At 45.1% G+C, this 16278-nt stretch overlaps 1 protein-coding gene across 2 annotated transcripts in view; it reads left to right on the top strand.

Moving 5' to 3' along the window:
* Positions 1-939: 939 nt before the first annotated feature.
* The window catches only part of MAPRE2 (microtubule associated protein RP/EB family member 2), a 187683-nt gene continuing 172344 nt past the window's right edge, over positions 940-16278 (top strand). Inside the window, exon 1 of one of the 2 annotated variants that reach the window (XM_052660419.1) lies at positions 940-979. Coding sequence is in view for 1 of the 2 variants with exons in the window: in XM_052660418.1 (XP_052516378.1) it covers positions 2449-2472 (24 nt within the window). In the remaining variant the exon portion in view is untranslated. Of the gene's footprint in view, positions 980-2302; positions 2473-16278 lie in introns of those variants that run through there. The other variant, XM_052660418.1, reaches the window with a different exon arrangement.

The raw sequence follows: 16278 nt of genomic DNA, 5'->3' as shown, positions 1-16278 counted from the left end.
CTGCACATCACTTTGGGAAGCACAGTGCACTTTGCAGACTTCACTTTAATGGATGCTGGGGATTTGTGGACAGGGTTTCCCATGAGTTGCAATTTGGGGAAAACAAAGGTATATGTGTGTCCTCCAAGGGCAAAAGGAAGGATTCAGACAACAGGTTCCTGCAGTTTCAAGCACTGACCATCAGCAAGGGTGGGGACCACTTCCAAAAGCCAGAGAGACCCAGCTGGGTCTTGAGGCCAAAACATTTTCTCAATTCATTTCATTAAAACTTGGTGCTGTTCCAAATGGATGAGCGCCCACATCAATAATCTGAAGTTTGTGTCCGCAGCCTGGATTCCATTTTCCAAACAGAATCCAAATATTAAGCGGCACCAACAAGCAGCGGATTTGAAACCTCAGTAGAAGTTGCTATTATTGATTATACTGTTTATCATATGGTTCAGCTTAGAGTTGCCTAGTTTAATTAATAACGTCCAGGACAAACTAGTTTGCTCCGCAGTATCCATTGTTTGCCAGGTAGGAGTATAAACCTTTGGCGTAAGAAGTAGGTGCAAGGCGGCTGGCAGGCTCCCAGTTACAGGCACAGACTTCGGGGTGCGGCGTCGCCTCTTAAACCGCCCTTCGGAGCCGCGCCGGCCTCCGCCCTCTTGGGTGCGGCCCAAAGCTCTGCTCGTTTCACCCGCTGCCACTTTATTCCCTGTCACCAACTCACCCTGGCCCTAACCCGCGTGCCACCTTCCAACTGACAAACCGGCGGGTGGTCTCCGACCTGCCCGGGGCCTCTCGGGGACGGTGGTCCCCAACTGCACTCCGGGAAGGGGTGGCCCAGGCGGGGTGCCCCGGGTGGCCCCGCAGGCGGCCGCAGTGGCAGACGGCGAGTCACGTGTGGCGGTGGGGGCGGAGCGCGGCCGCCTGGGTGGGTGGAGAAAACAAAGCCCCCAGCTGTCAGTAGAGGAAGGAGGCGACAGCGCCGGAGCAGGTGAGTCAAGTGCATTTAAAGCGGTACCGCCCTGGCGCACCCCGACACCCCCAGTCCTGGCTCAGTCCTTTCCAGGCCGGGTGCTGGCCGCGCATCCTCCCGCCTCCGGGGGGCTGCAGTCCGCCTGTCGCGCAGCCTGCGGGACCCGGGGTCTCTGAGCCCGGCAAGAAGTTGTGCCGGGGTCGGCGTCGCGCCCCCTAAGTGTGCACCCGCCGCTCTCCCGCGGGCCACATCCCTGCTTCGGGGCCCCAGAGCCGCTCACCCCGGGAAAGGGGGGTGAATCAGGGCTGCCACGCTGGCAGAGGCAAAGTGGACCAGCTCGAGGCTGAGGGCCGGGCTGGCTAGGACAGGGACACTTGGCGCTGGTGAAGGAGGGTGTCTTGGGACTGCCCCCCCGGAGCGCGCAGACCTCCAGGAGCCAGAGCTGGGGAGCAGGGACCGAGAACTAGGGGCGCTGGCAGGGACTGCGCGCTACGGGGCAGACGTGGAAGTGGAGCGCGCGGAGTCCCGCCCGCTGGGACCAAACACTGGACCCCCGGCCCAGCTGCCGCCGCCACCCCCACCCCGGGGCTTCTCCCGCGGAGACCAGCCCCATCTCTCTCCACTCCCACTTCGGCTCCCGCTGGGGTTCCCGGGCCCCCAGGATGCGGGAACTGGATGGATGCGAAAGAGAGCGGGCTATTATGACCCCAAGAGGTTTTCTGCAAGGAGCACCCTGAGCGCAAGGCGGGGGCTGCTCAGCGACTTCTCGCTCTGTTTGCTTAAGAAATTCTTCAGTTCACTCATCTCACAAAGGGCGGGCAGGGTGGGATGGCACAGAAAGACCCTTCCCTCTGAAGCCGGAGCGCTCGGTCACGCAGACTTTCAGACACCGAAAGGGCCAGTGGACTCGGTCACCCCCTTGAGTCACTTTGCCAGTCCTGTGCCCAAGAGCGGCCCAGTGCCGAGAGAAGGCAGAGCTGTAACCTCGGAGGCAGGAGAGCTGCAGCCGTTTGATCAGGAGGAGTCTTTGTCTTAACCCCCGGTCCCCTTCTGCTAGTCCTTGCCGGGTCAGCAGCGCGTAGAGTAATTAATATTCCGAGCATTAGCCGTCCCTTCACCCGGGCGCCAGCCAACGCTGCTGTCCCCTCCCTGCGGGCTTTCTCCACCACTTGCGCGCGTCTTCTCCTTTTCCAAAAACATGGAACGTGGTCCAGACCCGCCAGGCAAGAGGCGGTCACTAAACGCACTATAGCGCAGTCACGTAAGACCAAGGGTTAAGTGTTCAAACCTGCCACCCGCCCGCCCGCGAGGAGACGGAAGAACTTTCTTGATTAGCATAGTATCTGCCCTGCGGCCTCACTGCAAGGCGGCCGGTCCCTGCGAGGTGAAGCGTGCAGTCGCGTCTCTATTGAGGTTTGACTCAGCAGTACCAGCTTCTAATCCGAAGGACCCGAGCCTTCCAGCTTTGCCGAACAAGACTCTGTGGAATGAAACAGAACAGAGATCAAAAGGTAACAGAAAGAACAACAGCGTTTGAGGTACTTCAGGGAAGCGCCAAATGTAGCTTAGGTTTTTAGCAAGGAAAGGAGCCGGGAAGGGGTCGTCTAGCCAGCGTCCCTTCTGAAAATGCTCCTTGGTTTGCCAGCCTTCTTTGCTGCCAAATTGAGATACCGGTTAGGGGCTGTTAGTAGATCACCAAGACAGGAAGTTGGGGAGCACAGCCGGTGGTTGTTAGGTAAGTCTAACTGACAGGTTTCACTGTCATAGGGAAGAGCAAGGCTCCCAAAATTTGCACTTGAGGAGCTCTGAAAAATCCTCATGTAAGTATCTCATCCTAACCCACTTGAATTAGGCAAGTTTGGAGATGACAGAAAGGCATCGGTTTGGGGTTTGTTGATGTGGAGGGTGTGTGTGTCCGTGTCCACGTGTGTTTATCTCCAAGTGATTCCATTTTGCAGCCAAACCTGAGAACCAGTGAGGCAAGGGCAGAGTTCAGTGACCGGCAGCTGGCAGCTGCCAGACAAGATACCAGTTTAACCACCTGGGTGGGTGGGAGAAACCAAGCTGAAACTAGGGGGCTACTGACAAGGAGGAGGGCAGTCTGTCATCTGGCAGCTTGGCTAGCGTTGGTACCTGCCACATCAGTTTTCACCCTTTAGCCCAGAGTCTGGTTCTTACTGGAAAGATTGAAGTTCACTGTCGGTGCCTGGTTTGTGCCCGGTTGTTAAGGATACGGTAGAAACTTCATTCCAGCGTGATTCACGTGTAGCAGGCAGTGGGAAAACCCAGCAGAAACCAACTCGGAGCAGCTTCGTGAGTCAGCAGGCTGTACTCCAAGGCGGAGCCCAGAGTAGGAAATAGTTACATCCAGTAGCTTATTGACACGCACTATTCCACTCCTTCGAAATCTTATTTGAATGTCTGATCAGGATCTGTCTGCTTGTACCAGGCTCTTGCTTTTCCACCACCTTATTCCACCTGCTTCCTATAATGCTGTCTTTTGTTAGAAGAGGAAACATATAGCCAACTAGATAGACATCTTGTAATTTCCTTGGTGGGAGGCATAAAAAAAAATTGGCAAAGTGGTTTGTGTTATTTCAATTATGAAAAACAGAGAGGATGAATTTGCAGTACATACATTTTGAATACAAAAAAAATCAAATAACTGATGACACATTCAGGGATAAATTAAAGGGTCTGTTTAAATAGAAACGATTACATCTAACATTTTATGTCATGTTAGATTATGTTAGATTTTATGTTACTATCCAAAAGTTTGTTTTAAAAAAATCATCCTCAAGGCATGATCCTGGTAAGATAGCCTATTTAAAGGTGTACACAGTTTATGAAATACTTATTTTTATTACTATTAACTTCAATTTTTATACCTCTCTTTTCCTCATTATTCTTTATATCATATCATCATAACTCTCTTGCCTAAATGCTTTCTTCCGCATTCTCAGTTTCTTTATGGGGGAACAACCATGTCTAGTATGTAGCAGGCATTCAATATCATCAGCTATTGAACTTTTTTTGACCCTTTGTACCCTGCTTGGTATTCTATTAACTGGAAGGGGCCTTTAATGTCTACAACTCCTATAGCACAGAACACAGACCTTTTGTAAATATTCATACTGAACATTATCAGAATCTGCAGAAGATATTTTTAAGCAAAGCATCCTGAGTACATTCATTTTTATTTTTCTAAGACATATTCTGGATATGTAGGAGCCAAAGTTCTGTTACAGTTCTTAAGAACCATAAGATGGTAGCGCTTTGTTCACTTACATCTTTACATAAAGCAACTTCACATCAGGACTTCCCTAGTGGTCCAGTGGTTAAGACTGTGCTTCCACTACAGGGGCGTGAGTTTGATCCCTGGTCAGGGAACTAAGCTCCCTCATGCCCCATGGTGTGGCCAGAAACTGAAAAAAAATTAGCGTCCTGAGTGTAACTAATTGTCCTGTTACTTAACTATACTCTCATGGATCAAAGATTCACTTCACAAAAATTTCACTCTCTACCACTTATTATCAGAAACACACACACACAGACACACACAGACACACACACATATTTAACCATGTGGATGCCAAAAGGAACTAATTAAGTTAGGAGAGTTATTTCAGAGTAGGATAAATGGTAGGTTAATAGTTAGCTTTAACAAACCCTTCTAGGCTTCCACCTACATTAAAAATAGCACGAAAACATCTATATAGCCAGAATATTTAAAAGTGGAAATTTGGGTGTATTCCTTGCTGGATGCCAGCAAAATAAATGTTAATAAGAATTTCCAAAGGTCAGATGACATAAATGCACCCATTCTCATTCCAGCGTAGTGGAGAAAAGTCACTGAGAATACACTTCTGTTATTCCCCCAGTTCCTTTGGGGGAAGCTGTACGATACTGAAAGGCCGAAATAAAATCTAGAAAAATGAAACTAATCCAGATTAATCAGAAACTGTTCATCAGAGGATGCTAAAAACCTAGCTCTGTGATAGTCACAATCAGGCCAAAGAGGATGAGGTGCAAAGAAAGGGTGTCACTTCAGCTTTAGAAGCTCTGAAGTTTTTGAGAACAGATGAGAACCACCCAGTCTTATTATCTTCAATATACACACCCCATTGATCTTATTAACCTAAACACATTCGGGTAGATAGTTTTCCCATGTGCCAAATAGCACAGGTTGTTAAATGATCTGGCAAAGTGGGGAGAAACCTGGAATCCTGACTTCTTTCCAAGGGTCTATTCTATCACCCTGCTGTTTCTTGACTAGGGATTTTTGTTTTGTTTTGCTTTAATATTTATTTATTTGGCTGCACCAGGTCTTAGTTGCAGCACACAAGATCTTTAGTTGTGGCTTGCAAACTCTTAATTGAGGCTTGTGGGATCTAGTTCCCTGACCAGGGATTGAACCTGGACACCCCGCATTGGAAGCACAGAGTCTTCCACTGTACCACCGGGAAGTCCCTTGACTAGGTTTTGATGTAATCTTGCCTGGAGGTTCTGGGTAGGCAAGCTCAATTCTAATTATCTCCTTCCTCCTAGAAAAAGGAGAGACTCTCACATATATCACGCTCTCATTTATTCTCAAATTATCCACCTTTGGCCTAGGCCAACCTGAAACAGTTGGAGCCATCGTTAGCTTCTTATCCAGATAAGCAAAGTAAGAATTTTTAACTAGTATGGTGATGGTTGGGCTTCCCTGGTGGCTCAGATGGTAAAGCGTCTGCCTGCAATGCAGGAGACCCAGGTTTGATTCCTGGGTCGGGAAGATTCCCCTGGAGAAGGAAATGGCACCCCACTCCAGCACTCTTGCCTGGAAAATCCCATGGACGGAGGAGCCTGGTAGGTTACGTCTGTGGGGTCGCAAAGAGTCGGACACGACTGAGCGACTTCACTTTCACTTTCATGGTGATGGTGGTGGTTTAGTTGCTAAATTGTGTCCAGCTCTTTGCCACCCCATGGACTGTAGCCATCCAGGCTCTTCTGTCCATGGGATTTTCCAGGCAAGAATATGAGTGGGTTGCCATTTCCTTCTCTATTTAACGTGTATAAGGGCCCTTAAATGTTAGTCACATCAAGTGTTAAATGCACTGGGACTTCCCTGGTGGTCCAGTGGCTCCAAAATCACTGGTGGATGGTGATAACAGCCAGGAAATTAAAAGACACTTGCTCCTTGGAAGGAAAGCTATGACAGACCTAGAGAGCATATTGAAAAGCAGAGACATCGCTTTGCTGACAAAGGTCCATGTAGTCAAAGCTATGGTTTTTCCAGTAGTCATGTACAGATGTGAGAGCGAGACCATAAAGAAGGCAGAGTGCCAAGGAACTGATGCTTTTGAATGGTGATGCTGGAGAAGACTCTTGAGAGTTTCTTGGGCTGCCAGGAGATCAAAGCAGTCAATCCTAAAGGAAATCAACCCTGAATATTCTTTGGAAGGACTGTTGCTGAAGCTGAAGCTCCAGCTCCAATACTTTAACCACCTGACTTGAAAGCCTTCTCATTGGAAAAGCCCCTGATGCTGGAAAAGATTGAAGGCAAAAGGAGAAGAGGTGAAAAGAGATGAGATGATCAGATGGAATCACCAACTCAATGGACGTGAATTTAAGCAAACTCTGGGAGATAATGGAGGACAGAGGAGGCTAGAAGACAGAGGATCCCATCCATGGGGTCACAAAGAGTCAGACATGACTTACTGACTGACCAATGAACAGTTCCCCTATTGAGAGTATTTTCAGAAGCAGGAAACATTTTTAAAAAGGAATTTTAGTGACGTGGTAAACCATAAAACTTCTGAACCTAAACCGTCCAAACAGTGAAATGCTTATACTGAGCTGTCACTGTTTCCGGAGGTCTAGAAAATGCAGACATACACCCTTGACAGCAAGTCCATGACCACACTTGCTTCAGCTCTCTTTAGCCGCAGAAACTTTGTTATGCCACCCTATGAGGGCATTTCCAGTCTTACTTGTTTTAGCATATGAATGCGTAATTTGAGGATCTATTCAGATTTTGACACTTTTCATTGGCTGTCACGTCACACGCTTAAAGCTTGATGCGGAAACTTGCTTCTTTGGGAAATTGCACCACTCTTCTAAAGTATACATTTAAGATATTGATAAATTGCTTGCTACTTACCAAGGCAATGGTCATTAGATAATAAGCCAATATACATATAATCAGGCTTCCCTGGTGGCTCAGACAGTAAAGAATCTGCCAGCAACGCAGAAGATGCAGGTTCGATCCCTGGGTCAGGAAGACCCCCTAGAGAAGAGAACGGCTACTCCCTCCAGTACTCTTGCCTGGAGAATACCAGGGACAGAGAAGCCTGGTGGGCTACAATCCATGAGGTTGCAAAGACTGAGGGACACTTCAGTTCCACTTCATACATATAATCACTTATATCACTTAAGACTGACAGTGTGCTGGGAACAATGTAGTTTGAAATTTCCAAATTGAAAAATAGGTCAGATTAGGATCCAGAAATTCAAATTATATGCCTTCTTCTCAAAGTTGAATAGATTACTCCTGAGTCCAGAAGAATTATTTGAAAGGACAGCTACGTTGATAGGAACTTACTGTAATTTTTTACTGGAAATGTTGCCTCTCATAAAATTTCCTTCAGTTAAGAGAACTTCCTCTTTCTAATGACTTGTTCTTCCCACAGACCATTTCCAAGTGAGTTTCACTTAGATTACTGGAACAACTTTAAAGGTTATGTATAATAACTCGTGTCCTCTTCATCTCTTCCAGAATCAGTACACCTGAAAGTTAGAAATAAAAAATCAAACACTGCACTATAATGTGTACTTTGAAGTATCTGAAATCAGCTAAATCTTTTCTAAAAACGAAAACAAATTGTAAATGTATTTAATCCCATCCTAGGACTGGGTAGTAATGGCTTGTTGATAACTAACTTCCAAGATAACTTAACCCACTAGTGTTCCTGATGGAATAATTGGGAAAGAGGAGGAGGGGACAATGGAAGATATTAATAGATTGTATAACTCCTATGCTGACTGGATGAAGAACTAGTTCAAGTGAAATTAGCTTTCCTACCTTATCATAATTTAGCTTTCACTAATTTTTTTTTACTAAATACATTTTGTTTGATAAGTGTCTGCCATATGTATATATATAAGGGCTTCCCAGGTGGCGCTAGCGGTGAAGAACCCACCTGCCAATGCAGGAGACATTGGAGATTCAGGTTCGATCCCTGGGTTGGGAAGATCCCCTGGAGGAGGGCACGGCAACCCACTCAAGTATTCTTGCCTGGAGAATCCCTTGGATAGAGGAGACTGGCAGGCTGCAGTCCATGGGGTCACACAGAGTTGACTACGACTGAAGCGACTTAGCATGCATACATTTATCACTAGTAGTTCTCTCCATAGTAATTCCTAAAATTAGGAATTAATTGGGTTTACTGTATTTTTACCAGAATAGGGAATTCATAATTGTCAAATGCTTAAGCTGGGACAAAACTGATACCTTGCCAGGGCCCTGTGGGGCTCCTGAGCCCAAGGCCTTTCTGTGTCCCCCATCTCTTTGATTATAGGAAGCAACTTTCATTCAGCTTCCATAACCTTCCCTGAGTTCAATGGGTGAATTCAAGTAATTGTTAATTAGGGAAGGGAGGGGATGTGAGACCAAGGAGAAATAGTCAAGGGCAGCCTTGGGGCAAGATCCTGTTTCCCCATCAATGGATACACACAATATGTTTGAGCTGTTTTGCAGAGACTGAAACCCCTCCAGGTGGAGAAGTTAACAATTAACGATGGTATGCTGCTCACAAGCTGTAGACCCCAGACCAGTTGGACCTGAAGTTTGCCAACTTACCTCACCACCAACCCATTAGAAGAATGTCTACAAGCTGATCACACCCTCTTTGAGCAATTACTATAAAACCTCCCACTATCTTACCCAAGTTGGGACACATAGTTTTGAAGACATTAGCTCTCCATGGCCCCCTTTGCCTGACAAAGCAATAGAGCTATTCTTCTCTACTTCACTGAAACCTGTCTCCAAGATTCAGTTTGTCACCAGTGTACAGAGAAGCTGAGCTTTCAGCATCAAAACACTCAAAAATATTCTGGTGATGGGCAGACCTTGGTTCTGACTTAGAGTTGATTATAAACATCATGACAGGGATGACTGTTGGTATTTGAAGTCAGTAGAAGGGAAAATAAGCAAGAAAAGGCAACTGGAAAATGAGGCAATTCCTGGATTTTTTGCTAAAATTTTTGAGACTTTTTATTGACTCGCATACATAAAAGTAAAATCAGAAGACTAAATTGCCCTCTTTAAAAGCTAGTCAAGTCAGCTTTCAGCAACCAATAAGCAAGAATGGCGAGAGTGCCTGCAACCACCTTACACCTCCTTCCTTCAAAGATAACCTTAAATCCAATCAACCTGCCAAAATGTGGTGTATTAAGAATCACCTCTCATGAGTCTAAGGAACCACTATTTTCACTTTCCCACTGAACATCTCCAGAAGAAGAAAAGACAGGGAACTAGAAGAAAAACCTTCCTGCTTTGTGCCACCTCGTTCTTCTCCAGAAAGGAAGCTCTCCTGTTAGCTTTACTTCCAACTTACCCTATATCATAATTTTTTTTAAAGGGTGGTCTTCGGGGCACAAATCTCCCAAAAGAAGTTTCCATAAATCAAGGCAGTAATAGCCAAGTGCTCCATCTGGTACTGGCAAGTCCAGAAAGCAATTTCCCTGTGCAGCTGGGATGTTTAAACAACACTGTCAGTGGGTCGGTTAATTCTCCACCCTAGCATCTGCTCTCCTAGCACTTACATGTTAAGTTAGAATCTAGGGTATGTTTTTAGCAATGGTTGCCAGAGAAAATACAGGAACCCCAGTTAGGTCTGACGTTCAGATGAACAAGGTTGTTTTTTGTTTTTAACCTAAGTATATATATTGCATGGGATATACTCATACTGAGAACATTAATCTTTTATGTAAAATTCAGATTTAACTTGGTATCCCATCTGTTTGATGGTGGTGGATTGAAGTTTTGTTTCTTTTCTTTTTTTTGCTAAATCTTACAATCCTACTTTTATCCCATAATCTCAATATGATTAGCTTTCCTGGTCTGTAAAATATGTGATCTGCAACTATATTTCTGAGGATAATAAAATATCTGAGTTGCCTTCACCTACTAAAGAGAAAAATCAAGCCACTATCAGAAGTTTTGTGCACATTTTGCTTACTGAAGAAGGGAAATAAAAAATAAAGCCAGATCTAGAAAAGTAGAAACTTTTTAACAAGTTTATTCATTATTTTAATTTTTGGCTGCGCTGGCTCTTCACTGCAGTGCCCGGGCTTCTCCTTGTGGCGGCTTCCCTTGCTGCAGTGCCCCAGCTCTCGGTGCTTGGGCTTTAGCGGTTGCAGCATCTGGGGTAGAACGCAGGTTCGGTAGTTGTGGCTCCTGGGCTTCGTTGCTCCTTGGCTTGTGGGATCTTCCCAGACCAGGAATCCAACCAGTGTCCCCAACGTTAGTAGGTGGACTCCTATTCACTTTGCCACCAGGAAAGTCAGCAACATTCTTATTTGTAAAATATCTTACAGTACGTTCTATTCTTTCACAAACCTCTTAATAGGTACTTTAATAGGTACATGGGGTAAGGTGGAAAAACCCATCAACCACGTCCACAGGACACTGCTGGTCAAAGTTCACCCTCAGGTGATTCCAATGACACCCTGCTAAAGTGAGGTCCCAGGTCCTACTTCATCAGCATCACCTGGGATATCCTGAAAGGCAGAGTTTTGGGCTCCACCCCAGACCTTCTCAATCAGAATCTTCACTTTAACAAGAGCCATAAGTGATTCATATACATATTAAAGTTTGAGAAGTCCTGAACTAAAGGATCCACTCTTTCACCATAAATTGGTCTTTATGTTTAATATCATGTTGCAGTAATCCTTAACAAGCTGTCTCTTTTAACACATTAGGAATAGTTTCCTTTGATCCAGTATCTTCAAGATAGGGAACTACTGTATTTCTATTTTATTCATATGAAAATCCTAAATGACCATTTCTAATATTGTTTTATAATGAGCATATGTAACAAAATAAGATAAATTTAAGGCAATGGCAACCCACTCCAGTACTCTTGCCTGGCAAATCCCATGGACGGAGGAGCCTGGTAGGCTGCAATCCATGGGGTCACTAGGAGTCAGACACGACTGAGCGATTTCACTTTCATGCATTGGAGAAGGAAATGGCAACCCACTCAAGTGTTCTTGCCTGGAGAATCCCAGGGACGGCAGAGCCTGGTGGGCTGCCGTCTATGGGGTTGCACAGAGTCGGACACAACTGAAGCGACTTAGCAGCAACAGCAAGTTTAAAAAGTCTCTCACTAAAACTAATTCAACAACCTATTATAACATTCTGGGTTGTCCTTAAGAACCTACACATCACCAGCAAATCTTTTTGTGCCTTTTTACTTCATATACTACAACTTACATAAGAATATTTCAGTTCAGTTTGGTGCTCTGTGATGAACTAGGGGGGTGAAATGGGGATAAGGCGGGAGGCAGGCTCGAGAGAGAGGGGATATATGTATACATATTGCTGATTCACTTTCACTTTAGTGAAACTAACAACAGTATAAAACATACTGCAATTAAAAAAAATTTTAAGAATATTTATATGCCAACAGCATACATTCATAGTATACCTTAGGTTCCTCTAAAACTGAACAAAGGACATGCAGTTTGGGCCTATGGCAAATTCCAACCTACTCTTATGAAAATCTAAGTTTTAAAAAGTAATTTAAAAGGTTTCATAGATCTTAATGCCTCTTGAGTTCAAAAACCTCCCTTTATAGTTGCCTGCTTGTTTTTTAGAAGTTACAGGGTTGTATGCTAGAAAGAATTCTGGAATTGGGGTGAGAACATCAGAAGGCCTGGTGTGTACAGTTCTGCAGCTGACCCACTAGGTGATTCGGGAGACTTCGTCACCATCCCTGAAATTGAGTTTTCTCAGCTGTCAGATAGAGTGGAGTCTGAAATTGTCTCACAAGATTCTTATAAGAATCTTGAAAGGTATCTTATTTGTAAGATATCTTAATATACTTTCTATTCTTTCACAAACCTTTCAATAAAATAGATGCTTTAACAGATAAATTGTTAGCTCAAGTATAGTAACGGGAGAAACCCATCATCCATGTCCACAGGACACTGATGGTTGAAATTCAATCTCAGGTGGTTCCAGTGATGCCTTGTTGGTCAAGTGAGGGCCAAGACCTGTAGCATTAGCGTCACCTGGGATGTGTGTTTACCCCAGATAATATGTGGGGGGAGGGTCTCTGTGATTGTGCTGTGTATGGTGATGTGGTCTTAAGATTTGTTTTGTGTCCTGCTTCAGCAAGGGCTGGCAGTAGACTGAAGATCACATGATGTGGTTTCCCACAACATGCCTGGTTTGGAATAAAGTGAAAGTTGCTCAGTCATGTCCGACTCTTTGCGACCCCATGGATTATGCACTATGTGGACTTTTCCAGGCCAGCATACTGGAGTGGGTAGCCGTTCTCTTCTCCAGGGGATCTTCCCAACCTAGGGATCAAACCCAGGTCTCCCGCATTGCAGGCAGATTTACCCGCTGAGCCACAAGGGAAGCCCATTTGACTTGGAACAAAGATGACGGTAATTTTAACAGTCCTGTCTATGGAGCCATTGCACACGCACCTCATAGACATGCACCCTGAGGCTCTGTGACCTCGACAACCATAACTCTGCCCTCTGCATCAGAAACTGAAAGCTTTCCTCCTGACTGGGGTCAGCAATGTGTCCTGGGGGCACCGAACAATGAATTCCTCATCAGGTTACCACTCAACAGCTCTGTGAAATCAAATGATCCGAGGCGTTTTCCTGCCTGAATTCTATACAATTCTCTTGCACTTTTTCCCAGGAAAAATTTATTAATGGGTTATAAAAGACATGCTTTAATATTTTTAGTTTTTTAAATAAAATATTATTCCTTCAAAAACATGTTTTTATGTCACTATTAGCACATCCATTCTATATGTGAAGAAGTGAAGTAGTGAAGTCACTCAGTCGTTTCCAGCTCTTTGCGACCCCATGGACTGTAGCCCTCCAGGCTCCTCCATCCATGGGATTCTCCAGGCAAGAGTACTGGAGTGGGTTGCCATTTCCTTCTCCAGGGGATCTTCCCGACCCAGGGATCGAACCCAGGTCTCCCTCATTGTAGGCAGACACTACCATCTGAGCCACCAGCGAAATCCTTAATTCTATATGTGGTTATCAGCTATTAAGTAGCTTTGTATCTGAAGCAATCACATAATCCCAGATAGAAGGAAGCTTCACGGTCATTTTATTAAGGCACCCCAGGGCAGAGTTCTCCCCTCTACCCAGCCCATGGAGGAGAAATTCAGTTGTTTTGCTGTTTTAATAAATTCATTGTTGAGAGTCTGAAAAAGATGAAGGAGGGGTGTGAGGGGAAACACTCCTCACCTAACCACCTTCATGCAACTGTCACAAATCTATTTGTATGTTTGTGTGGAGCTCTTATTGTCTGTATTTGCATTCAACAATATTTCACATAAAAATTTCCCTTTGCATATTGAATGCCACTTCCCACATTCAGCGGTGTTTCTAGCTTTAGTATCTTCGCACTGCCTTCTGACTAGGATGGCAGTTATTTATGCTTAGCCTTTGTCTTAGCTCAGCTGTTAATCCTTTTAGGGCCCCACCCCTGCGAGTGTGCTCCACAGACCAGTGAAACATCTTATAAGTGCCCAAGCTCAGGCTCCACCCCGGACGTTCTCCAGAATCTGTCCTTTAATGAGATCCACAGGTGTCGGTTGTTATGAGTGAGCATTGTTCAGGAAGGCCTTTCCTAATCTCCTAACCACCCCTTCCCACCACCTCCCACTGGCCCACCCATCCAGGATAAGATAGGATAGGTGGATCCTTGTGATTGCCTTTTCGTTCCCCCCACACCCCACCCCGTCTCTGGTTGGAGATGGTGGTGGACTTGTAGTCATCTCCAGTCCCTGGGTCCTCAAGCAGCTCTTGATACGTAGGAGCTTTCTATTTGGAATTTTCATCATTTTCCAGCTCCCCTACTTTCATAGATGAAGAAATGCAGAAGACAAGTTTTCTTCCTGCTGGGAAACGGGGTGCTCAGGTAGGACTCTCTCGTTCATTGGTTCAGGGGTTCCCATTCTGTTCAGTTTTTTGTTTGTTTCTGTTGCAAATTTTTATGACAGAAAATTCATGGGGCAGGTGATGCTTCTCTGCAAGTACTTTCTAAAAGTCTACTGCTGGAACTTCATTTCTTTTGCCTAAGATATTGATATCTTTTAAACACCAACATCTCTGAGAGGAATCGTGCTTTACACTCGGTGTGAAGGTGGAGCAGCGAGCAGGTTTGGGTCAGTGTTTACTGAGAGACAGGAATGGTGATTATCCGCTGGAAGGAGATACAAAACACGGGTAGGTGATGTGCTGTGTGTGTGTGTGAGCTAAGTCACTTCAGTCATGCTTGACTCTGTGTAACCCTGTGGACCATAGCCCACCAGGCTCCTCTGTCCATGGGATTTTCTAGCAAGAATACTAGAGTGAGTTGCCATTTCCTTCTCCAGGGGACCTTCCCAACCCTGGGATCGAACCCGTATCTCTTGTGTCTCCTGCATTGGCAAGCATGTTCTTTACCACTAGCGCCATCTGGGAAGCCTGCAGTAGGTGATAGAAAAGACAAATAGTGGAACGCTGCAAAGCTGCTTCTGGTTCTGACTGGTGTTACAATAGTTTTGTCTTGACTCATACCATGGGTCATTTTTCCATTTAGAAAACATTCACATTTTTTTGGGACCTGTAAGAATCTCAGGATGGGGCGTCCCTGGTGGCCCAGTGGTTAAGACTCTACGTTTCCACTGCAGGGGCGGGGGTTCTATCCCTGGTCAGGGAACTAGTTATGCATATTGCAAGGTGTGGCCAAAAAAAAAACTCAGGATGGACTTTTCTCCCCAGTCTTGCATCTCATCTGTGACAAATTTCATCCACCTGCTACTGACTTTTCTTTCAAATACGTGTTTTTAAATTGTAGACAAAGTGCAGGTACATCAATACTGATGTTTTTAAACTCACCTTAAAACTAAGCAACATCTGAACCACCGGGAACTTTCACTGTATTCATGAACTACCAAGTCTTTTCAGTGTGGAAGGAGTGTTTTGTGAATTTGGGGACAATCTGCTGGAGGGAGGCTGAGCCCTGGAGGCTGCTGTTTTGAAGTTGTGGGAGACTGATTCAGGCTTTGGAATCAGATTGTACCCAGAAACAAGAAACATCTGTCCTGCAGGGCTATTGTTCCTCATATCTGAAAAGAACAAGAGGCTCCTGGTACTGCTTACCAACAGCTCCTACAATTAGCTACACAGATCACAAGAGTATAATTATATTCAAGAGCGTGTGGCTCCCCAGCCCCGGGAGTCTACCACTATACTTCCCCGTCACCATGGACACCAACTCCAGAGGAATCCTAAGTCTAAGTCAGGTCTATCCCTTCGGGAAGCGTGTACAAGGCTGTCTGTCCTAAACTGCTTATCTGAGTGTCTGTGATACGATTCTTGGTAGTTTGCCCAGACTTTGGACCTTGGGTGGAGTTTGCAAGACATTTGACGCCTTCAGAGTGTACCCTGTTGAGCAACCTGACGCAGGTGAGCCGTGCAGGATGACAAGAACGATTGTGTGTTCTACATGCTGTGACATCAAGCTTAAGTCCATTTGAGTCATACTTTCCCTTGGGGTTGTGGCCCATCCCAGTGAAAGAGATTTTTAACAATATATTCTTGGGAGGCTTAGGGGTGTTCTAAGAGTTGCTCTTAGAATCTGAAAGCATTTTTCTGGTTTGTTTTTCACATTTGGGGTGTTTGTTTTTTTAAAAAAAAAACAAAACCTTGTTACTAGCCTTGGACATTTTTTTTTCTACCATATTAATAATTTTGTAGGAATTTGGTTGAGTTTTACGCCTTGATTTCTCCATCGGGAAGAACTACGCAGATGTTTGTTACTAATGCTCATGAGAAGAGGTTCTAGAGACGAAAACGTTAAAACCGTTAATTATTCCAGATGTGAAGAGTTGGAGAGATGATAAAGAGTCTGCAGCAACATCTCCCAAAACATTCAAAAGAAAAGTAAATGAGTTAAGACAAAAAAAAAAGTGAAAGTGTTAGTTGCTCAGTCATGTCCAACTCTTTGCGACCCCATGGACTGTACCCCACCAGGATCCTCTGTCCATGGGATTCTCCAGGCAAGAATACGGGAGTGGGTAACCATTCCT

Source organism: Budorcas taxicolor, chromosome 22, assembly GCF_023091745.1.
Source record: "Budorcas taxicolor isolate Tak-1 chromosome 22, Takin1.1, whole genome shotgun sequence".
Classification (NCBI taxonomy): Eukaryota; Metazoa; Chordata; class Mammalia; order Artiodactyla; family Bovidae; genus Budorcas; species Budorcas taxicolor.
The sequence above is the reverse complement of the archived record's forward strand: the minus strand, read 5'-3'. Positions and strand labels throughout refer to the sequence as shown.